This window comes from Carettochelys insculpta, chromosome 13, assembly GCF_033958435.1.
Source record: "Carettochelys insculpta isolate YL-2023 chromosome 13, ASM3395843v1, whole genome shotgun sequence".
NCBI classification, from domain to species: Eukaryota; Metazoa; Chordata; order Testudines; family Carettochelyidae; genus Carettochelys; species Carettochelys insculpta.
This window is the reverse complement of record NC_134149.1, coordinates 15,512,498-15,535,850: the sequence shown is the minus strand read 5'-3', so window position 1 is coordinate 15,535,850 and position 23,353 is coordinate 15,512,498. Positions and strand designations below refer to the sequence as shown.

The 23,353-nt window shown below is 44.4% G+C and overlaps 1 protein-coding gene across 1 annotated transcript; it reads right to left on the bottom strand.

The window, feature by feature from the left end:
• Positions 1-692: 692 nt before the first annotated feature.
• SH2D1A (SH2 domain containing 1A) lies at positions 693-21,131 on the bottom strand. Its single transcript, XM_075007916.1, has 4 exons — positions 20,995-21,131; positions 6,719-6,782; positions 2,424-2,559; positions 693-1,409 (listed from the first exon to the last, which is right to left on the bottom strand). The coding sequence occupies exons 1-4, from the start codon at positions 21,129-21,131 to the stop codon at positions 1,369-1,371; spliced, it is 378 nt and encodes a 125-aa protein (XP_074864017.1). The 3' UTR covers positions 693-1,368.
• Between the last annotated feature and the right edge of the window lie 2,222 nt (positions 21,132-23,353).

The following is a 23,353-nucleotide window of genomic DNA, read 5'->3' as shown; positions in this document are numbered from 1 at the left end:
CCACTCCAAATGCCAAGCCATTTCAGGCATTCAGGAAGTTCATACATGGGCAAGTACACCTTCGAAGGCCGTATGCCCCATGGTAGAGCTAACCATGCCAGGCCAGCAGGGGGCGAGGCTGATGGACAAGAAGCCTTGCAGAGCATGACTACAACTATCTGCTTACAAGAAAAAGCAAACCCAAATATACTAAACCAAAAAAAAACAAAATATCTATTTTAAAGGCATCATCATGTTGATTTGGGGTGTGGAGACACACACACAGTCATGGTTTGTTTTTTTTTTAAATACTGTGAAACAAAAATGATTAGTACCATCTGAAATATTCAGTGTGAGAAACATTTAAATCTGTTCAAAATGGGTTCCAGTTCTTTTTTTTTTAAAGTGAGAAAAGGGCAGTGCTCGCTCTAGCATTCAGGTTGAGATGGGCCTGCTACATACCATTTTTAGCTAATTGTTTTAAAATTCACATCCACATTGCCTTGAAAATCATTGTGCAACATTGGGGGCAGTTGCAAGGTTGTTGACTTATATTTGTAGTCATGCCAGAAGACAGTTTGGTAGTTAGCTGCCCCAATAAAATAAAAGAAAGACCAGTGCAAATCTGATGGAAAAGGTAATGTATTTTAAAACGTTAGCTACTTTCCAAGCTTGCAGAATAACCATAAACCATTTCCTCACAATTTAGTTGGTGTTCAAAAAGATGCAATGCAGTTTTAAAACTTTGTGTGGCTCACAGACTGAATTGGCTGTGTTGGGCAGTTCTGACCGCTCAGATGGGGCAGATAGGATGGGTTATTTTCCATGCATGGACAAGCATGACAACAATAAGAAATTGATGATGCATATGACACAAATATAAAGTTCAATTCCTGGGACTACACAGGCCTGCATGTTTGAAATTTATTTGTTTGTTTTTTTGTTTTTTTGGGGAAGGGGGGCAACTTCAGCTTTGAACAGAAAGCCACCATAAGACATCTGGAGCGTCAAGCCACTAGTTTCCAGACATAAGCGGGTTTTAAGAGATACACAGGACTTGTGCTGGGCTGAATAGCAATCAGAAATCAAAGTAACTGTGTGTAAAAAGGCTGACTAACATTCATACAGAAAGCTCCAACCGGAAATGACAGCAGTGTCATCCAATTACTGATAATGTTTCTCTCATTTCTTTATAAAAAAAAATCCAACAGATTCACGCCCATCTTTTAAACGGCAGACTAGCAGTTGCATTATACATTTCTGAAAAATATTACAGAAAAACTCACAGAGTTGTAATGTCTATAATCTACAGCATTTTGTGCTGGAGTCTGTACAAAAAAAAGCCATGGGAAAGCCTGTTTAAATTACTTCAGACTCCAGGAAGTATCTTCATGAAGGATGCAAATAAAAGTCATGATCTTCCTTTCTCCCTACAAAATTAAATAAATAAATAAATAAGTAGGAGCATGAACTCTACAAGAATGTAAAAAGCTTGTAGTCTTTGTATTTGCAAGGAGGTATGTAGGTTATCTTCTCCATCGCTACAACCAGCATGTTTGAAAGACATATATTCACATAGAACAATGCAGTTGGATATAAATTCCTCAGCAAGACAATCGCCAAGACCCCACAATGTAGACTAGGTGAAGGCCAATTTTTTGGCCTTTAAGCAGTGCACGAATGCTGGTGTAGCGGATGCCATGGCTTACTAGAACGCAAGAAAGCCTGAATTCGCTCTGCCCAAAGAACTCTGCCTGGGGAATAGCGACGGAGCGGCAGGTGTGTGAGTCTGTATTTTAACAAAACAAACTAGCAGTCATGTAGCACTTTAACAAAATACTCTTTTAGGGGCTGGGCTTCCGTAGGGCAGACAAAAGAAGATGTGGGTCTGGCCCACGAAAGCTCATCACGTACTATTGTTAGGCTGTAAAGTGCTACGTGACTGCTGGTTTGTTCAGGGCGGAGGAACCAGAAGCTCCCCTCCAAGATGGAGAATATAGGCACAGTGCAGTCATTGATTCAACTCCTCACAAGCTTTCCTTCTCCTGTTAAGGGAACCTGGTCAGCAGAGCCTCACCCTTGCAGCACCCTTGTCTGCTATTATGGACGTAGCTCTGGGGTGTGCACTTGATGCAGCCTCCCTGTCCCTTGCTCCTTCGCAGCACTGAAGTGCTGCCACAGCCATTCACATGCAACCTAAGGCACTGAAACCATTGGGCGGGAGAATGAGGTCTGCTCAGCAGCCATAACTACCAGCCAGTTGTGACAGGTTGGCGGCTGAGGAGGAGGAGGGGCAGACCTCACTCTTCCTGCCAATGAGCTCTGTGCCTGCTACACATGCTGGTGGGTTGGGAAGGACTCGAGTGACTCTTGCCCCTCAGCACATTTGATGGCAAACGCCATTGGTGCACCCCAGGCTGGACCCCCAGGGCTTCTCGCGGTACCTTGTGGATGCTTGGCTTTCGCGTCCTTCACTACAGGGTGCTGCAGAGCAGTTATAATGCCTTGGTCCGGCTTCTGGAAGGCGGTGATTAAGTTGTGCACTTTCCGGAACAATCTTCTGTGGACCCCAGGTGCAGTCTGTAAAGTGAGCGACCAACAAATTAGCCCAACACCAAGCTCAGGAGAGCACAGCTACCTGCGAGGTGTTATGGCACAGCATTAATTTCACCAATGGGGGGAAAAAAAAAAAAACAGGAAGTGGAGAAGTCTAACCTAGATTTGTTGACTTGTCCCTTTTTCAAGCCTTAATGAGCTGCCCTCTGTCTGTTCCCTTTCTCTGGGGTGTCAGCAGCCATTTGATATATGTATGCTGGTATTAGCTGTGCCTCGTTAGCCACCCTTTACCCTGACTGGCTCTACCACTGCCACAATCTCCCAGGGCAGCCATGCAGAGCAGAGGCATCCCTGACATAACTCCTGTCCCTTTAGTGGGGTACAACAGTGAAGGTGTTGACGCAGCACATTCACTAAAATGGCCACTGCAGTTCAACAGCACTATCTTTTACCAGCCACCCACAGGAATAAAGCTTTGGCAGCCAACACAGATGAAACCCTGCCGTCCTTCTTGGGCAAATCTGTGACTAATCACAATTAAAATTTTGCTGGAATAAAAAATATGGGAAACACACCAAGAAATATTGATTTAAAAAAAGTCCTGGGCGTATTATAGAGATGTCTGATACGTCCATCAGGAATTGCATTATTCAGGCAAACTGAAAGGAAATGGCTAGATAGGATGATGCTAGACAAACACAGCAAGTGAGCATAACTTTTAGTCCAGCGAGTCATGATGATCTTGGTTTCACAGTGGGCAAGTGAAGAGGCTTCAGTACCATCAGGCTCACGTCTGAAGGTTTCTGGAATCAGCATGGTGAGGGGACAAGCGTCTGAGGGGGACCGGGGTGGGGGCTCTGGTCTCAACTCAAGAATAGCCATTGAAGTACTGCGCTATAGTCAGGACAATCACTCTAAAAAGACTGTGTGGGGAATTCCATATTTGTCCTGGCCCTGACTTTCCAAGCAGCTTTACTCACTTTTCAAGGTAAAAGGCTGTGAAACAAATTGATCTCCTGTAGTAATGTGAGCTCCACCTGGGATCCAGAAAAATAAGTGCTTCTATCAGCAGCTATAACAATTACACAGACAGTGCTCCAGTGACGCTGATGGAAGTTTCATCACGCTGCTAGCCCAGCCCTCTCATCTGCCACCTCTGAATCCTACTCATTAGCCTATTTTAGTTTCCAGCACAGTCATTTATTTTGCCAGGCTTTTAAAACCATAGCACAGGCCACAGTGACTGCCTATGCAGTGCTTTCAGCTCACTGGTAAGGTGCTCCAGAAGAAGGCCTGTAGTGCCCATGGTGATTGTCATATTGCCATGGAGCCCCAGTGACATTTCTGGAATGTCTGGTTCATTTTTGTCCATTTGTTAACTTACCACAACACTTTTTTTTTGGCACCAAAATACTCTGTGGACCGTTACCCCCCATTCATTGAAATCACTTTGTCTATCCTTCTTTGCAGCTGCTCATCAAAATAAATTGCTATATTCAGAGCCTTTTACTAGACATTGAAAGTAACTGAGCCCACACATCCCTTCTGCATCACCTGCTAGGCCTGAACTCTCCTCACACAGCTTGCTCCGGGACAGCGTTTGTATTACTCATCACTTATACACCCATGGAGGTGAGGTGGGAGGGTGGCACAGGGAGGAATTCTTGGCACCAGCTAGTGTAAAGCTGTTCCTGTTCCCCTCCAGTGGGTGAAATCCTTGCTCCACTGACGATAACGAGAGTTTTACTACTGCCTTTGTGGGGCCTGGATTTCAGTATTTTGAAATGTTCGCCTGCGAGGCTGCTCCTTAGCTCTTTAATAAATAAACCAACCTCAGCAAGACAGAAGGGAAAGGAGGCAGCTGACTGAGAAGGAGCAAGGGCAACTGCTATGATGAGTAATACAAATGTAATGAGAAAGCAGTAAATTAGCACTTGAAAGACTAATTTATTAGGTGAGCTTTCGTGGGACAGACCCACTTCTTCAGACCACAGCCAGACCAGAACAGACTCAATATTTAAGTTCTGTTCTGCTATGGCTTTGGGCTGAAGAAGTGGCTCTGTCCCACAAAAGCTCACTTAATAAATTATTTTGTTAGTCTTTAAAGTTCTACTTTACTGCTTTTTTTTGTTTTGCTAGTATATAGACTATCACAGCTCCCTCTCTGTTACTAATCAAATGTAATGAGGCGTGACTGAGGGCAGAGCTTAGCCTGTCATGGCTACTTAGCACCCCTTTCCCTAAGGCAGTATGTCCCAAAGGGTGTTCCATGGAACCCCCAGGTTCTGTGAAGTGAAAATAAGGGTTCTGTGAGAAAATTCCATTACAATAGCTGACCCCTCTGTGGCTCCCTGCTCTGCCACTACTGAAACGGTAGAATAAAGTTAATCGCTTTAATGGCTGGCAGGGTGCTGGGAGGGATCCAGCCATTAAAGCAACTGAATTTTGCTCCATTATTTCAGCGGTGGCAGGGCAGGGAGCAGCAGAGAGCGCTGCTTTCACCCCGCTACCTGAGCAGCCACACCCCTCCAGTAGGCTTAGCTCAGCTCACCTCCACCAGCAGAATGCCTTCACACCAGCCTTCCTTCTGCTGGACACACATGGCTGCCCCGCACAGGATCCCCAGCCTGCGCCATGGATGCGTTAGTCCTGGCAGGGTGAGGCAGCTGGGGGCTGAGGCAGGTTAATCCTGCAGATTGGGGGGGGGCAGGTTTGCAGGACGGGGGCTAGAGCTTGGAGTGTGGGGGGGTGGCAGATTGGTGGGCCAAAGGCTGAGGTGGGTACAGCTTGGTGATGGCGGGGTGGGTTTGTGGGCTGAAGGGGGCTAGAGCCTGGAATGGGATTCTGCAAAAGTCTTTTGAGTTTAATGGGGTTTTGTGGCCAAACTGGGAAACACTGCCCTATAGATTGGAGACCCACCCCCCCCCCACCCCCACCCCCCCCGAATGTCCAGTTGCCACAGGGTAGGATGTAACCCCATGAGCGCTCCTCCTTCCTGCTGTTGTTAGAGGAGGGTGTTGACTGGTAATGCATGACTGGCTCCATTTCTACTACAGCTTACAAAAATAGCAGTTTCCTTTCAGGAAACAGAACACAATGTGGTTAAATTCTGCCTGTCCCTAGAACCCTTATACTGCCCTGAGGCTAGTGGAGAGCTACATGAGCTAAGTCAGGCTAGAATCTGGCTTATTGAATTTTCTTCTGCAGCCTCATGTTTGAGGCCGCACAAGTCTCCATGGCTTGGGAAAAGTGCTCATACAGGGTATTTCAGGTCCTTTACTAGGATCTTCCCCTATGCCCCGCCACAGACAAAATGCCCACTGAAGCCAAGGCAAGACTGCAGAGTCAGGCCCCTGTATTTACCAAAGATGGTATGTGGGCTCTTTTTAGGTCTTTGCATACTGATGAGAAAGTAATTGTTAAAGGAGGAATGGGCATGACACTCATTCAGCTGCAGTGTTTGATCCTAATTGGCATCACCATCTGGTCCAGGTGTTTCCCATACAAGTACAGCCTAGTCTGCTCTAATTTTGCCAGAAGAACTATGCCTGTTAAATGATAGGTAAATGTTTTTAAATTAATGTGCAAACTAAAAGCTAATTATGAATTAATATGTTGCCTCCATCGAGACAAAGAACAAGAACGTCAGAAAATAAATAAGAATTAGGATGCACATGAACATAAATTTTGCCATGCAAGTAAATCCCTGTTCTTATTGCTCCGGTCTGGAGTTTCCTCACAACACAAGTGCAGATAAATATTATATCACAGCTCAGCTGTCGTGTGCGTACCTTGTGCTATTGATAAATACAATCTGTAGAGGACTTAAGTTAAAAACATAAATTATAGGGAATTGATTTGTATATTCTGGCATGAATGGAATGTTTGACAGAGGAGAAATTAATATTGACTGTACATGTCAAAATAGGAAAACACAATCTTTCTGCCATTTAAGATGATGCAAAGTAATGCACTACTGCATTTGTTAGCAGCTGAACTGTAACAGAATGAATCTGTGCATTCAAAAGCGTCAGACCTGGTGCCAGCAAGAGACCTCACTTGGAAATGATTAAATTGCAAGAGAATCAGATATTGCAGAAAGTGAAAAACCTGGACATAGATCCAGAAATCAATGTCAACACTCCCCTGTGGAAACTTTTAGACGAGCAGGAGAAGTACGTACCTCGGCACTCCAAGAGCCTGTGTCTGTCTTGGACACTCTGTAGGTATAAACATAACCCTTGTATCTGTGAAAAAATCAACATGTATTTATTAGTCATGTCTAGTCTCAGGGTTAGTATGCAATTGCTCTGTAATGGAGTTAGTTCACTTGAGATGCTCCTTTTCTTAGCAATGACTTAATCATAGAATACTAAAACTAGAAGGAACCTTGAGTGGTCCTCAAGCCCTGTTTCCTGCCCTTATGGAAGGACCAAGCACCATCTAGAACAGCGTCTTAAATGATGTTCCTCAGACCACTGCTGTGTCATCTGCAACTCACAGGTGTGCCACGAGCATTTGGAAAAATAAAAACCAGATCCAATGTTACTTCTTCATTGCTATGTTACCTGATTAAATTTCTTTATTTTTGTTTTTGCTGTATATGCTGCTGTTTGGATTGGGTTGTTTTTTTTTTTTTTGCTCTTTTTTGTTTGTTGTGTTTTGTTGTTGTTTTTGGTCATGTGTTCCACATAAAAAATAGTATTGTCAGGTGTTCTGTGGTCTCAAAAAGGTTAAAACCGCTGATCTAGACCATCCCTGAGAGGTATTTCTCTAATCTTCTCTTTAAAATCCCCAGTGACAGAGATTGTGCAACCTCCCTAAACAATTTATTCCACCACTTAACCAGCCTGACAGAAAGTTTTTCCCAATGTCCAGCCTAAACCTCCCTTGCTACAGTTTAAGACCATTTTTCTCCCTCCTCCTTGTACAACCTTTTAGTCAATGTTGACTGTGTTTGGAAATGCAGAAGTTGGACCCAGCTCAGCGAGCTATCTTTGAATCCCCAGAATTGTACTGTGTTGGGACTTGGCGATTTGTGCATCCAGCTCTGTGAGAACTACAAGTGCTCCCTATTAGAAAATAAAACCTGCCTGAATGTTTTAACTTCCCATCAGTGGCCTTTTTCACTTCTTGTTGGTTTTGAAGCCGCAGACTCACCCTCTGAAACAGTTCTGCTAAGTGATTTTTCTTTTCAAACTGCAGTCATACCCAGCTCCTATGCAATGGGTATATTTTATTGAGAAACCTAAAAGCGCATCAAGGCAAATTAGCAACTTTTAGCTAATGCATTCCTAGCACTCAGAGCTCTGCCTCTGCACCTCCATCCTGGACTGCCCCAAGGTCTTTAACAGCTGCCTGGAAACACTGATCACTTTCTTGAATCATGAAATCGTCATCTGTATTAAACACCGTTTTTGTCCAAGGGGGCTCTGAAAAAAAAGTGGCTCATCATAGCAGCATAACATCTATTGGCATCTGGAGTCACTCGTGCTGGAAGGAGCCCAGCACTGGCCATGATCTTGCCATATGGGGGTCAGCAACCTTTCCAAGTCAGGATGCTGAAATTTGACCTTTTGACCTCTATGTGCGGTCTGAGCGCTGGTGATGCTTTTTAAAGTCACTAATAATCCTACTTACAACAGCTTCATTAATGAATAAAGACACAGAGCTTTCCCGTTTAGGTGGTGGTTGGTAGCAGTTGGTGGTCTTTTGCTAATCCACATGCAACATGGCTTTGAGCAAGTGCCCTGCTGCATGCGGGAACGGGGGCGGGGCTGAGCACCTGCCTCATGTGCTGATGAATTCTCTTGGCGCCTGTTCTGGGAGCTGCTGACCCATGATATACACCAAGGTGCAAAGCTGTGACTTAAAAGCAGATAGCCAGATGATAGTAATGTACTACATGGACAAACTACTTGAGCAAATTCAAAGTAAATAGTAACACCCCAGCCCAGTGGGGTTTTTACACCCATTTTGAAAAGCTGGAAATAATGCAAGGCAAAGGAGAATCAGGCCCAGTGCATTCAGAAATGAAATAGGGTGACACTACTCTGGCATTTCCCCCCCAAGACATTGGGTACGAGTGTTAAATATTTCTGTATTAACCACACGGAGTCCAAAGAGCAGAACTAGATGACATCACTTTCAAATTATACCCTTCATCACAGTAGTTATTACAAAATAACAGAAGTCATCAATGACACAGCTGTCATATGAACACATTTGCTTATGTGCCATGTCAGTGCCGCTCAGTCACTTGTTTTTGCAAAAGCTGTTATGCAAACCTCAGAAATGGCTCTAGCTATCGGAAGTCATTTGCCAAAAGAGGAACCCCTTAAGAGCTGCCGCAATGTTTTTAATTCCCAAAGTGCGTCCAACAGGTGACTGTTTTGCTTTGTCAGCATTCCTACCCCTCTAGATGGCCAGCCTGTGCAGCTGGGATGGCACACACACGATGCAAAGCAGGTCCATTGGACCAGATCATTTGCTGGTACAGATAGGTAATGCTACATTTACACCACTGACTCTGAAGCTCAGGAGTTGGCCCATTGCGTCTATGTTGCGTTGCACCGTTCTCTAAATTGGCCCAGAGGGCTGCTCTTGACCAAGGCCCTTGTCTCAGCTAAATGTATGATTGTACGTTTGGCACCAGGTTTCTTAACGAATATGATCTTATCAAAAAACTTTCTGTTAAGCAGCAGGAACTTGATTACCACTTTAAAGCAGGTTCTGCCTTCAGTTTGCCCTCAACCTGATTTTGATGAGCTGAATTTTCTCCCACATTTGCATGGCAGCAGCCCCCAGCTGTTTTAGCCGAAGGTTCATGATTTAACCTCATTCATGTGAATGTTTAGTGTCAGGGCAGACCAGCTGGTTGTTTTTAAAGCTGTGAGTATGTTGTCACTCCCACGCAGCAAGGTCCCCTGTGCCAGTTAAAAAACAGATAAAAATGTACACCCAGGCAGGCTTTTAGCACAGTGAATGCGGTGTATCCCAATAGCACCATGAACTGTTAGCTCAATTTTCTCCCTCTAAATCATCTCAGACAGGAGCAACTCTTCATTTGACAGCTCAGGCCTATCCTGTGCCTCACACCGTGTGGATCTCTCAGCAAATGAACTACCCACCAGCAAATCAAAACCGCACTCTTTGCTCAGGGCTAGACAAGTCCCTGATACAGCAAATACTGCTGGGGGGACGGGGATGACATGGATGAGAGGGGTGCACCCACTCCAGGGGTTCGCTCATGGCACTTCCTCACAGTTTTTCTCTTTGGAGTGGTGTATGAGCTCCTAACCCACAGAAGGACCAGGAAAAGGGCACTCCAGATGAGGAACCCATTTTTCTGGGGACCTCTTCACAGCTTCCTGATGGGATAGCATCCATACAACTGAGCTGTTGGGGCCGCCTCAGCCAGCAGAGGGCTCCCCTGTTCAAAAGAGCATTTTCTACAGGGTTGGCCAGGGAGACAATGTGGCCCACGCTTACCATGCTCCCAACTTGCCCCATCCTCGCTCTCTAAAATGGCCCACAAGAAAACCCTAGGTCTGATCATCCTGAAAGCTTAGGTGACATGAAGTTTGGGTGCCATGTTAAAACACGGGTGGACCTGCTTCAACCCTGAAATGCCTCTGGTTTATTCTGGTGAAATTCCATGGAATGAAGACATGAGGTTTTTAACTCCTAAATGCTCATGATGTGGCTTAGAAAATAACCTGGTTAAAAGTACCATGCTGGACATTGTAGACGAGGAGCAAGCTAGCTAACATTCCTTCTCTTATCAGAGAAGTGTTTAATCTATGGAACAAACATTCTGATTCTTACTAAAAACAGCCTTTACTTGCTACCATAACAAGGAAAACTCTGTCAAGGGGAAAGTGGAGTTACGTTCCTACTACAGCAACAATACTTTGCATGAGTTTAGTTATTTTCTTCTTTTATAGACCATTCCCCCAAAGAGCTGTAAATGACTCTCACAGACGATGTGCTGAGACAGCATCTGCCTGCCAAGCTGCCCTCCTCTTCCCTTTACGGCTGTGCTCTTAGGCATATTACAGCCACATTCGCTTTAACAGGTGAATAGTTACAATCTTCCGCACTGTTGAACTAGCTAGAGGATATTAGCCATGTGTTGCAGTTTATAATTTCACCAAGACACTTCAAAAACAAGGGCTGTTTTGAACTAATTGCCAAAGGTTTTGTGCCTTGGTTGGAAAATTTTATTAAAGTCATCTTTATTCATCTTTAGGCCCCAAACAGAACTGGAAAAAGCAAAGTCAGCAATACATTGTATTAAATGCTGTCTCATTTAATACAGTTTTCCCCACAATAATTTGAGTGTGCAGTGTCAGTTCCTATGAACTGGCAGTCTAGTTAGACATTAATACATCACCTTGAAATTTAATCCATGAACTGTGATTTCAGCCAAGCTGGGTGTGCTGCATATAGCAAAACTCCGGCAGTTGTTCTCGTTTTCAGTTGTGTATAATTTCATCCAGACTGAAATGTTCCATGCTGGGTAGCTGCCGCCGGCTATGATTTTTGGGGCTGTTTTGCCCCTGAGAGGTTCAGCTATTTTTGAGAATGTTCTCAAGCAAAAAATACATTGTTTGGCCTAGGTTAAAAAAATTCTGATAACCATTTTGTTCAAGTGCCTCACACGCCAAATAGGGGGAACAAGGGTCTTTGTTTCAAGGCTGTGCGTTTGCTTTTCCCAGATGACGCCCCCCCCACCCCAACCTAAATTAAAGCAAGTTATAGGCCTTTGAAGAACTGCATTTTGCACGTGCTCAATAAAGACATATCAGTTTGGCTGCTAAATTCTCACAATTCTGGATGCATTGAGCATGCACTATCTTGGGGCTATGGGGCTGAGCAGGCTTTGCATTGCATTTGCTGCTCCCAGCTACTGCGCTCCATGGGATGCTGGACACAGAACCTGAGAGGCCAAAGACTGTTACATCAGTACTGCCCCTGCTAGTACCAAGGCAAGGGAAGGGGGTGTTGTCAGACTGTCATGAGGCAGGAGCAAACACTGGCTGAAGAGAACGCTGGAGGAGGAATGAGACACACAAAAAAAACCTGTGGAGGGGAACGGCTAAGGCTGGGGGGGAGGGTATCATGGGCCTGGGAGCAGACAGGAGTTGGAGGACAATCAGGAGCACCAGCAGGTGGTGGTGGTGGTGGGAGGCGGGGACCAGAGTGCCGAGGGAAGGAAATTGGAAGTTGAGGTCAGAGGAAACGTGGGCAGGGCCGCTGACATCAATAGTGGGCCCCAGGACAGCACAATGGGTCTCCTGTCCCCCTCCTTAGGACAGTGCCACAAGCCTCAAACACCCCACCCAGGGAGACCCCAAGTGGCACCCCTCAATCAGAGGGCCCCCCCGCACCGGTTAGTTGCAACTCCACCCCCCCACCTGCCTGGAGATGCCCTTTCTCCCCGCTTTTCACCTGCCATCCCCATCACAGCTCTGCCCCCAGCAGTCCTATGCCTGGCTAAGCGCCTTCCCCACTCCCAGCAAGCCCCTGCCCAGCTCTGCACCCGCCCCGCTCCCACCCACAGCCAGTGTGCCTGTGCCCAACTCATCCCTGTTCCCTCTCTGATCACCCTGCTCACAGTTCCGCCCCTCAATGTTTTTGTGCCCAGCTCCGTCCCTTCCTTCCCTGCCCCACATTTGTCCCCAGGGGTCCTGTGCGTTCCCCTTCCCCCTGCTCCTCTCTGTTCTCACAGCTGTCTCTGCCTGCCTCTGCCCCCAGCCCTCTGATCGTTACCCTTTCCAGCTTGGTTCCTCCACCCACCCCCGCCTCGGCCCTTGCTCCCCACAGCTCCCTGCCTGGCTCTACAACAGAGCTCAGTCTCTCCCTCTCTTTCCTTCCTGCCCACTCCTTGGTTCCCAGCCCTGCTCTCACAGATGTTACACCCTCCAGGCCCCCTCCACCTCCACAGAGCCAGCTTGGAGAGCTCCCCGCAATCCTACTGTGCTGCTATTTAAAACACCTCCCTTAAGTCCGGGGGAGGGGGGGGGCCTATAGAATTGCCCTCTTTGCACACTCCCCTTTGGCAGGCCTGAGAGTGGATGGAGGTTCGGGGCAAGAGCCATGACTAGGAAAAGTACAGGAGGGGGTCAGGCTCATGGAGCGCTAGCCCAAGCTGCCTCCAGACCATAGACTCTAACCCAAGATTTCTCTGCGCTTAGCAAATGGTTGTGAATCCCCCTGGTAAAGAGTATGGTGGCTGTGCTGGTCCCTACAGACAATGAAAACCTACTCCAGCTCCCAGCTAGTTCATTAGGTCAGGTGGCAGAAGTCTATGTGGTGGAGCTAAAAATTTCCTCCTGCTGATCACTCAGGTGAGTGTCACTATGTTACCCTGTGGCAGATTTGTCTTTCCAGTTTGATTTTTTTTCCTACAAAGCTGCACGCACAAAAAAACCCTATGCCAAAAGAATAATGAGGTTGCAATGTTAAGCACAGAGGAATTAGGACATACCAGACTTAAATCTGGCACCTCTGAGGTCACAGTGTTCACAATAATTGTAAATTTTAATAAAAATCTGCCGCCATCAGACAGCAGCAGCACCTGATGTCGCAACCTGATTCACACAGCTGCAGTATCGCTTCGGCTTGGAGCTGCAGGCTGGGCAGACACTGTGACACACTCAGCTGCAAATGAAGTTAATGGAGGCTATGCTATAAATGTATGAAGTCCAATAAAATGCTAAATACCCTGCAAAATCTGAGCTGAGAGAGCTCAAATCGGGCATAAAAAAACTACTGCATGCTTTTGACCCGACTGGCTTTGTGCCGCAAAGCTCCAGTTGCAAAACAGGGTTAACACAAGCCCCTTATTTCACTTGGGTGGTCTGAAACTACATTAACTAATACTAGTTATGGAGTCAGATAGTATGATGATGTGTCACAGGGAAAAAAATGTGGACATTAATGTCTGCTTCCACAGCAAGAGTTCGGCTACATACAATAAATAAGTCCTGCGGTCACGTTCTGTACAGTAAAGAGAAAAGAAAATATCGAGTAGCTGCTGATTCAGTGAGCAGTGCCTGTTTTATACAGTGAATTAGTCAGGGACACTGTGGACAAATAGCATGTGTGCATGTAATTTAAGAGTGTGTTATAATGCATACACAGAAAGTCGTATGGCCAAATGTATGAATTTCTTGACTTGCATCCTTAACATTGGTTTTAAACATTAACTTGGGATGCGATACATTGCGTGTCTGTAAGTGGATTACCTCGAACCAATTTATTCATGGAGAGGCCAGAAAGTAGTGGAAGTTAAACTAGGGAGAATATTTCCTTCAGCTTACATCTTTAGCCCCTTGGTGGAAGTCTGGCCCATTGATTTATAAGTCACACCACTCTAGACTCCCTATCACAATCTTGCTGGTGTTACATCACCTTGCACATAACCTGCATTTTCAACTCACAGTAACATACCAGAACATGGGATTGTCATTTATCTCTATGGTCTCCTTTTCTGATCTGTAATCAGTTTAGCATCTTACCTCTTGGCAAAAAAATGGACATCTGAGTTTTCTGAGCAATTTTTTCAAGGGGATCTTGAAACCCTCATACCATTTAAACACTTTTGCCTGTGTCTGCACTATAGCGATCTGTCTACAGTAGACCCCTGACTTACGCGGAGGTTGTGGTCTTGTGCAACCCTGTGTAAGTCAAATTCTGCGTTACTTGGGAAAGCTAGAAAACCGGCCAGTGCAGCAGTGCTTGTCAGTTTCCCCGCTCCTCTGAATGGTGGGCATCCTGGCGCCAAGGGCCAGCTCCCCATCACCCTGAGTCACATTAATCTCTTCTGATAGAACTTCTGTTGACAGATTGCAACCAGACATGAAAGCGCATCAATAAAGAAATCTGCCCTGTTGACGGCGAGCAGCTGGACTGCCCAGCCGCTCTCTCAACAGAACAGCCAACCAGTAGAACAGCAGACAGGGCTGTCCGGTGTCCTGGAAGCCCTGTCGGTCGACGGAGGGCCCTCTGGAGCATCCACACGGCTTTTTTGTTTACTGATTCTGTTGAGAAAGGCGTTCTGCTCGTGGGGGAGGCAGAAGGCTGTTGACAAACGTGCAGCATTCTGTCAATTTACTGTCAGCAGAATGCCTTTTTAGTGTGGATGCTTCACCAGTTTTGTCGACAAAACTGGCGTTTTGATGACAAAACTCTCTAGTGTAGATGTAGCTTTGCACTGAAGGTGGAGTCCCTGTGACCATTGGCTTGTCACGTCTTACACGCTAAACCTATCTGGCCCAGCCTTTGCTGCATTCAAACTGGCCCGAATCAAAACCTTGACTACAAATCTTCAAATTTGGATCACAGAGTCAGATCTGAATTCACACATATGCTTCAGAGTCAGACCAATTAACTGAAAGGGACCCATCTTTCTGATTCTGGCTCAGGAACAGCCAAAACAGCATTTCATTTGAGATTTTTTTAATCCAAAACGTCACAACGGATCTCATTACAACAGATGATGCCGTGTGATTTAGCTCAGTATGCGCCAGACATAGACATAGGATGGACACAGTTGTCTTAGTGTCACTATGAATTTAGCACCTTTACATTTTTAGAAGCTTGCTTGTTTGCTTGACACGTGCATTTCGCTGCCTGTTATAGGGCAGAGATTATGCATACTTTCTCAAGAACCCGTCACATTTGTTGTGGCTCTTTGAAAATAGAGAACTCCTGCTGAAACACCTGAACCCACACTCTACCAGTGATTCTGCCTAAGTCGTGACTCTTCAGAGACTAGACCCAGCATGGATCTTAACTTCACTTTCTCAGTTACTCTCTCTTCCCCTGACTCGTGGAGCATGGTGATTGGGCAGGAACCGGAATTTCTATTTCCAGGGAAATTCTTTGATTCTGAAATTTATTTTTATTCCAAATCAGAAAAACTGTTTTGAGTCAATTGAAATGTTTTGTTTCGATCAAATTATTGTTGGTTTTATTTTAAATTATTAAAATAAAATACATTTCTCAATGGAAATGTTTTGTGATTGCCAATTTGAACATCCCATACTAAAAGTGAGAGAATGAAATGTTTAGCAATAAACACTTTCATTTCAATTTTTTTAATGAAATTTTATGAAGCTCAACACAATCCCAAGAAAAGTTTCAGTTTCCCTGAAACAACATTTTCTAACATAAGTGCTGCTGGAAATTGGCTACCAACTCTAGTAATTATGCATGACTCAGAGTGCCTCGGTCTTATTGGAATGGTTACAAAAATATTTTAATTCCATAAAAATCCATCAAAAATATTCTTGAAAATTAGTTGGGATGGTGGAAATATTCACTTAAGTCGAATTTAGCAGTGCTCTGTGAAGTATTTCATACATAAATAAATGGTGAGTGCTGTTTACCATACTAACCTAACATATAGGAAACTTCACTGTCCAGACATGGCATTTTAAGATATGATCATTATATGCAGTAGTATAAGAAATGCAATTCCTTAAAAATATTACATGGAAAATAAAAGAAACACAAAGCTAAGGCTGACTCATGAGCCTGAATCTACCCTCGCCATGCACGCACAGCTGATGTGCTTGCTGCAGTGCACTGGAAAGTTTTGGCACACTGGGTGAATGAAGCACGTCAAAAAACTCAGATACTATGATTATGATGATGGAACAAATGGAGAAAATTAAAGCTAATTAGACAGGAGTCAGTCGTGTCACCGTTACCAGTGCTTCAGGAGCTCCAAACGGTTTTGCACTCTAGTTGCTAATTATCCCCTAGAGGTTTAATGTTGTATAGTACATGAATAGGTCACTTAAAAAAAATCATTTGGAAGCACAGGATATACGCAATGCCATCGTCGGCATAAGCTGCCATTCTAAATGATATTTGGAGAACTGAAACGGCTGCTCATGTTCATTTGAGATGTCTCCCAACAAGTTTTTGAGGCCCAAACACAAGAATAGTAGGAGCATAATTAGCATTGGCACTACCACTCTGAAAAAGCATTTAGTTGTCTTTGCACAGGCTTACATGTACCTGTAAAGGTGAAAGGAACTTCTGTGCCCACAGGTATATTCACAAATTTTGCAGGCACAGTTTTAAAAACAGGCCCCTTCTTTTGCATTGTGCATTCTTCATAGAATTCATTCAGTGCAACCAGTCTCTATCTTTTAAAAAAAATGTCAAACAGGATACTTGCACAGGAATCCAAGCTGTCCATGAACAGCACCTTTTACTAGGAAAGAAAGAACTTCATAAGAAAAAAAAATCAAGCTCCAGTAATGAAATCTTGTTCCCTCGTATGCCATAGCCAAGTAGTTTATCCAATGGTACCATTTAAAAAAAAAAACCCAAACATTCATAAACATCCTAACTTTGAAGCACGGAAAGAAACATTTCAGTTTCTTGAATTGAATCTAAACATTTGCATTAGTGGGCCAGAATACTTGAAACATGCAGCCATATAGCCACCGTTGCAGTCATCAATGTTATTTGCTTAATAATGTTTTTGGAGAAGCCACACGGTAGATAGGCCCAGGAGGAGCACTTCATTTTATCACGTTGCAGACAATTGCAGAGAGCATCTGTGTTTAAAAGAGCCATGGGAGACCCCAATGCAAATCAAAACCTATCTATTGCTATATGAATAGTTTCCCTTCATCATTGTGGTCTTAAAATATCGATGAAAGAAACCGTGGCTTAGTGATTAGCCACAGCCACACACAAAACCGTTTTCTCTTTGAAGGCTTGTGGGCTGTTGTCTGCATGCTGAGACTTCAGGCACTGCAGTCTGGGCTTGAACTGAAGGCCGCTCCTGCTCTAAACAGACACGTAGTACTCTGAGGGACAGAGCAGGGGGAAATAAAAATTCCGTGGCTAAGTATTTATCAAACAGGGAGGATGACCCTTCTCCCTTTCCATTATGCTACTTGGGGGCTGGGATTTTGTTTCAACTGGGAGTACAGAAGGCAATCCAGACTGACCACAGCTGTTGCTGCCTTTATGAGGGTCAAAGTCAGCCAAAAACTCTTTAAAGGGGAAAACAAAACAGCATAAAGAACTTTTTGGAAAGATTCTAATGTCTTTGACGTCATGCTGCACCCAGAACTGACTTCCCATTGGCAGCAGCACAGGCAGGATTGGCTGTCCACATTTATTAGAGTTGATTATAGTAGTTCCGTGAAAACATTTTTTGGTAACACATGACTTCTTGAGGAATTGTTGTACTTGGCCCCCAGATTTTACACTCCTACCCACCCCCTCCAAAAAAACCCTGACCCCCCCCCCACTTACTTTTAAAACACCACATTGTAATCAGTGGAAGAAGGGAAGACTGAAAAATCTTTGAGGTTTTGCAAACCAATTTTGGTTCTGTTTTCCTTTAGTCAACATAATAATGCTGCAAAAACGTTTCATTTCGCTGGATATTTTTCACCCAAAATACAGATCTGTTTGTTCACTTACAGGCTTCGCTTCACCATTTCAGAAATAATTTCCTAGTGGCACACATTCTACCTATGCTCTCTAGGGATTCCTAGAGCAACCATCACCAGAGTGTCTGAGAGCTGATTAAAATAACATCACCGTTATCTTTAACTGTTACTAACACTGTTCTATGTGCTTTACAAACAGGTATAAAGACAAGATCACAGTCCCAGCATTTAAATCAGAAATATGTTCTATAGTTTACTAATGATTTTGGGATGTTTTTCATAGTAATGAACCCCATGAGTCTCCACGCACCTCTTTTCAGTTTTGCTGTGACTCCATATCCTCTGCAGTTGTCACTCTAGTCCTTCATGTGCTGTCTCCCTGGATACTCGCCAGTCTGGAATCTGTCTTTTTTTTTGCTACAGCAAGCATATACATTCAACAATGATGTGTTCTCTACTATCTCTGCCTTTCTGTGCAGTTGCTCCACTACTTCATAATTTTTTGCCTGCTCTAGTACTCTGTTGCATACACTTATCTAAATTACCATCACCTTGCCAGATCATCCATTCAGAGCACTGTCTCCTAGTTTATCATCTGATATGCTAATTATTGTGCAATCTACTTCTTGTACCAGACTCATTATTGAAGTAGTATATTATATTGTTCTGAACTCAGTGCTTATCTCTGTGGTTTTGCCACCAGATTTCCATCCATGTCAATTCAAAGTTCTCTAAACTATATTGTTCTAGCTACTTGGCTATACGTATATCTTCCCTAGATTGTATCAAAAGTTTTCCTTACACTTACATTAAGGATCATCAAAGCTGTGCTGTCTATAGCTTACAAGTAAGTAATTTGTTATCTCATCTTTTTCTCAGGCAAATCTATCCCTAAATGCAAATGTGTATTTGTGATTCACAGACTTTTCAGGCACAATTAGGAGGTTCCTTTATTGTTTATTGCATGCTCATGTGCTTTCAGAGCCTGCGGGCATCATATTTTACTGTCTTAATCTCCTCTTTAAAAACCTGACCTTCCTTTCATTCATATAAACAGTCTTTAATATCACCAGAAATTCTTACTGGTTACTTGCAGCTTCATGTCCTTGCTATGTGTTCAAGTAATGAATGCTGGTTAACTAGACTGATTTCCTGGATTCCTGCTTTATTTTTCAAAAAGCCAGATAATATCGTACATGACTCTCCAATTATCTGCTACCAGTCACCTGTTCTGGATGACCCTACAAATGATAAGTGGCTATTTCTGCATTTCTTCTTATAGTTTTTTAAGGACACTTGGGCTTTTATTATTTTTTAGCTGGCTCCTTTCACTAGAGTCTTATCGCGCTTTTCATATCTCATCTCTATATTAGCTTCAAACTCAATATGCTGCTTAATCCCCTAATTTTTTTTTATTGGTATTGTCTTGTTAAAGACTGAAGTAAAACCAACTTGGAACTCTTTAATCTTTTTCTTTTCCTTCTCACTGAATAGGGAAAGGAGCTATGAAGCCAGAACTGGGTTGTACTTTCAATTCAACTACAACCTTATATGGCCACATTTATTATGTGGCTGTACGTCTCAGTTTGCCCAACAGCAAAATGGCCATAATATTCACATCCTTTCCAGTTTAAAAGTCAAGGATAAATCAACTGATGTTAATAAGCAGATTCATACCTTTCCTGGAAAGTATGGTATAATATTATTTCAGAGGTCGTAATGCCCTTGCTAGCTTAACCTTTCCATGTGATCAAAAGCCTGCTCTTACTTCTTTTATCTCTTTTAGCTAATAGTAATAATTCATTTTCTCTCAGAAATGTCTTGATTATATTAATGTATCTTGTTATTACCCCTTTTATCCCCTTCAGTTCCTTAATGTGGCTCTCCGTACAGACTCCTTGGCCATTTCTTTTTTCTTTTTAATAGCATAAAAAGACTCCTTGGCCATAGCACATCATCCAGCATGCACAACGCTCATGCTCAGGAGTCTTCATTCTTTGCTAAAAGAACTCACATATCTGTCATTCCAATACCCCATAAATATTAAGCCCTTTGTCAGCCCATATCCATTTCAGGAGCAACTCATCAGTGCTTTCTCTCCAAGCTAGTGATCTATGACAGACACCTCATAGGAATGCTCCCCATGCCCCAGCGCTACCATCCTAACTGATAAATTGTCACCTTTTTTTTTTAGTATCTATCTGTACTTCACAGGTTCCAAAAATCAGCAGTATTATTCCCAGTGTGCAGGGCTCTATTCAGCTTTACTGAGGCAGGCAGAATCAGGCCCTGGAATGCTGGTAACCTCTCAGTTCCAATACATGAATGGAAAACGTCAATATTCCTATATGTCAATCTCTCTACACCCACCCGACCCTCCTGGGAAAGGAGGTTTGGGGCCATACTGCCATTCACTGTATTACAAAGGAAGGCAAACAACAGGCAAAACTAAAGAAATTGTTCAACATGAACAAGAAGCACATGCGATTTCCAATCTAAGCAGTATGGCTTCAGCTCTCACAGCCTCTTCCCTGCTCTGTGCCTCATTGTTGGGATCTGTTTGGCTTTGCTCATTGTTTCATGTCCCATTTAAGAGTAGGTGTCCCTTGGCAGGAACCTGTCCTCTCCTATTTCTGCAAAGGGTCCAGGCCCCTCCCCCAGCCACAAGCCTGTGCCTGAAGTCAGTGTTGAGAAGCTAAGCCCCCACCGTGCTTTGAACACTGAAGTAGCGGCACGTTCTGCCAGAGGGCAGCCATGCCGACTGGCAGCTGTCATGCAAGGCAGAGCACATGCTGTGAGCATGGAGGGTAGAGGTCGACATCCCTGTGGAACATCACAGGACCACCTAATGGGCTGCCCACTAGATTGCCCATCGCTCCATACTGATGATCCTTCACTGCGTGGAACCTGTAAGACCAACTTGCAGCTGTGCTCTAAGGGGCAGCTTTGGCTTCCCAAGGCTGAGACAGACCCCCGCAATAAGGAGATTTGCTCCAAACTCTAAACTCCCTTAGCTTTCTGTACTCACAGCACACACAGGCAATACACTCCTGGGACGCTCTCACTGTCTCGCAGTAAATAGCTGCCATCCATCCCTGTAGCCAGCAGCAGCTTCTCCCCAGTCTCCCGGCTGATGTTCCCATGATAAATGTTGAGTGAGTCCATTTTCTGAAGGTAAGCTTAGCAGAGCCTGATGGAACCCAGCTAGAGAGTGGTGACTGGTGTCAATGAGGGTTGCACAGCTCACTGCTGTCACCCGCCTGCTATCCAGCTGTTCACACTGGTTGAGGTAAACAGGATGTCTTCCCACCTCAAGCTCCTCTATCGACTTCTCATACTGACAGCCAGAGCTGTAGGTGCTGATCTCACTTATAAGGCAGATGTGCTATTTGATAGCATTCATGTGACTCACAGCATTCAAGACATGTTAATAACAGGTACATGAAGCCCACAACCTCCCTGACACAAAAGCAATGCGCCCGTCACCACAATGCACAAGCTACAGTTAGCCTGAGCGCTGCTGTTGCAGCAGCCTGCCTGCTAAGGGCTAATTAATATTGTCAGTAGAGCACTTGTCTTTTAAGGGTTTAAAATGTTGCAAGGGTGGAAAAGCCAGGATCAGACATGGCCCCTAGGGCTGCACAGCACAAGTATAGAGATGTGTTAGCGAATGAGCAGAAACCTGAAGTTACGGCAAGGCAATATAGAAACAAAAGCCATGGTGTATTTTGCAACTAGCAGCAAAGACTTTTAAAGGTAAAGAGAGTAAAATAAAGTGTATGACTAACACAGTGAAGAGTGTGAATGGATACGTGCAGTTCCGTAGGGCTGAGCAGAAGTGCTGAAGGACACAGGTCACTGTAAGAACCAAAGCTGATCACCTGACTCTTAAACCCCCTTTAAATCTGTCACTGATGCCTCTTGGACAAGTATCTTCAGTGTGCCATGGTCCCTTTACTCCAGCTCAGCCCCCTCCGCCCCCCACACACAAAGTCTGTGAATGCAGAGGTTGGTAGTTTAAGTGAACCCCTGTGGAATGTGCCCAGCATAGAATGGTTCCCTGGGTGGCCCAGCACTAGCAGAATGGCCCTGCACACTCTCTCCAGGCATCCCTCAGCCCAGGAACATGTGGGGAAGGTGTATTGGGAAGGAAATGGGTGTGAACAGAATGAGCTGCACTCTAGCTCCCTGGGACCATACAGCAGCTCATAGGAGGCCATTCAAATCCAGAGGCCAAGCATGGCCCTAGCCACCCCAGAAGTCAGGCTGAGCAAAGGTGGCTTAAAACCACTCTGACCCCTTCCAGAGCTGCCTCTTAAGCAAGAAGCAGCTCAGAAGCAGGGCTGCCATCTCAACAGGTGTATTTGCTGTTTGAAATCATTAATCAGTCATCTGCTTACACTGCTCTTAGTGAACGTGCTGTGAACCTCCTCAGTGGGAGTCTAGCTATAATAAATAGATATTAGCTGGGAGCAAGGCACTGGAGCAGGAGACATGGAGATTGATATGGTAGGGAAAGGGGGTAACCTGTTGTTCAGCCTTATTGATTTTGGGTAATTCTGGGGGTGCAAAATCAGGGACACTAAATTGTCAACCATATTTGTGAACATTTTTTCACCAGTGAGCCTGTAGCTAATTCCAGTGTGCACCTTCATCAGCTTTTCTGCCTCCAGGCATTAATGTTGAAAATGTACTTCAGCAAAAGCCACTTTTCAAGCAAGTTTGCATGAGGAGCTGATGGTCTCCTCCCTTAAAAGTGCCTGCCAAGCTTTGGTAGAGTTATGGCACTCAGCACTTCCCAGGATCAAACCCAGAAAGAGTATTCTAGCTCACTTTAAACCCACGGAAACTGCACATTTGAGCATTAAAGTTGAATAGCTGCGATCTCAAGCCATTGTGCTCAGGTTGTGCGGCTGATTATTTTCATTTGTGGCATGGTATGTGAATGCTCTTGATGTCAGAGATGCTAATTATTTCCACTTTAAGGCAGAGGATACAATATTCCTAACACTTTGGGAAATTAAGCCGGTGGAGATCAGGGTAGCCTATTTTAGAAATGGCATTTGACATTTGGAAACATTTTTCTTTCAGCTGTTCAAAAACGTTGTCCTTTTCTGTCTTCTTGTCGCTGTGAACTTCAGTGCACTGCTGATGTAACTTTGTCACATGCAGCGAGTTCCCACACATCCTTCCTGACACTAGTAGCACAGCAGACATTTTAGGGCTGTGGAGAAGTGGGTAGAAAAACACAAAAAACAACTCAGACACATATGACCTGCATGTATGAAACAATCAATTTCTTTCAGCTCCTGGGGGCTGACTTGGCTTTCTTAGGTGTGTTTGCTGCTTGAAATCAGGAGCCCAGCACCTGGGCCTGTGGTCTACTT

What these genes read in the sequence shown, in the direction of transcription:
- SH2D1A (XM_075007916.1), bottom strand. Translation starts at nt 21,131, where the DNA reads ATGGACTCACTCAACATTTATCATGGGAACATCAGCCGGGAGACTGGG. An exon ending in CAGGCTCTTGGAGTGCCGAG is followed by an intron (nt 2,560 to 6,718) that starts GTACGTACTTCT and finishes CTCACTTTACAG; the next exon opens with ACTGCACCTGGGGTCCACAG. An exon ending in GAAAGCCAAGCATCCACAAG is followed by an intron (nt 1,410 to 2,423) that starts GTACCGCGAGAA and finishes TTAATTTTGTAG; the next exon opens with GGAGAAAGGAAGATCATGAC.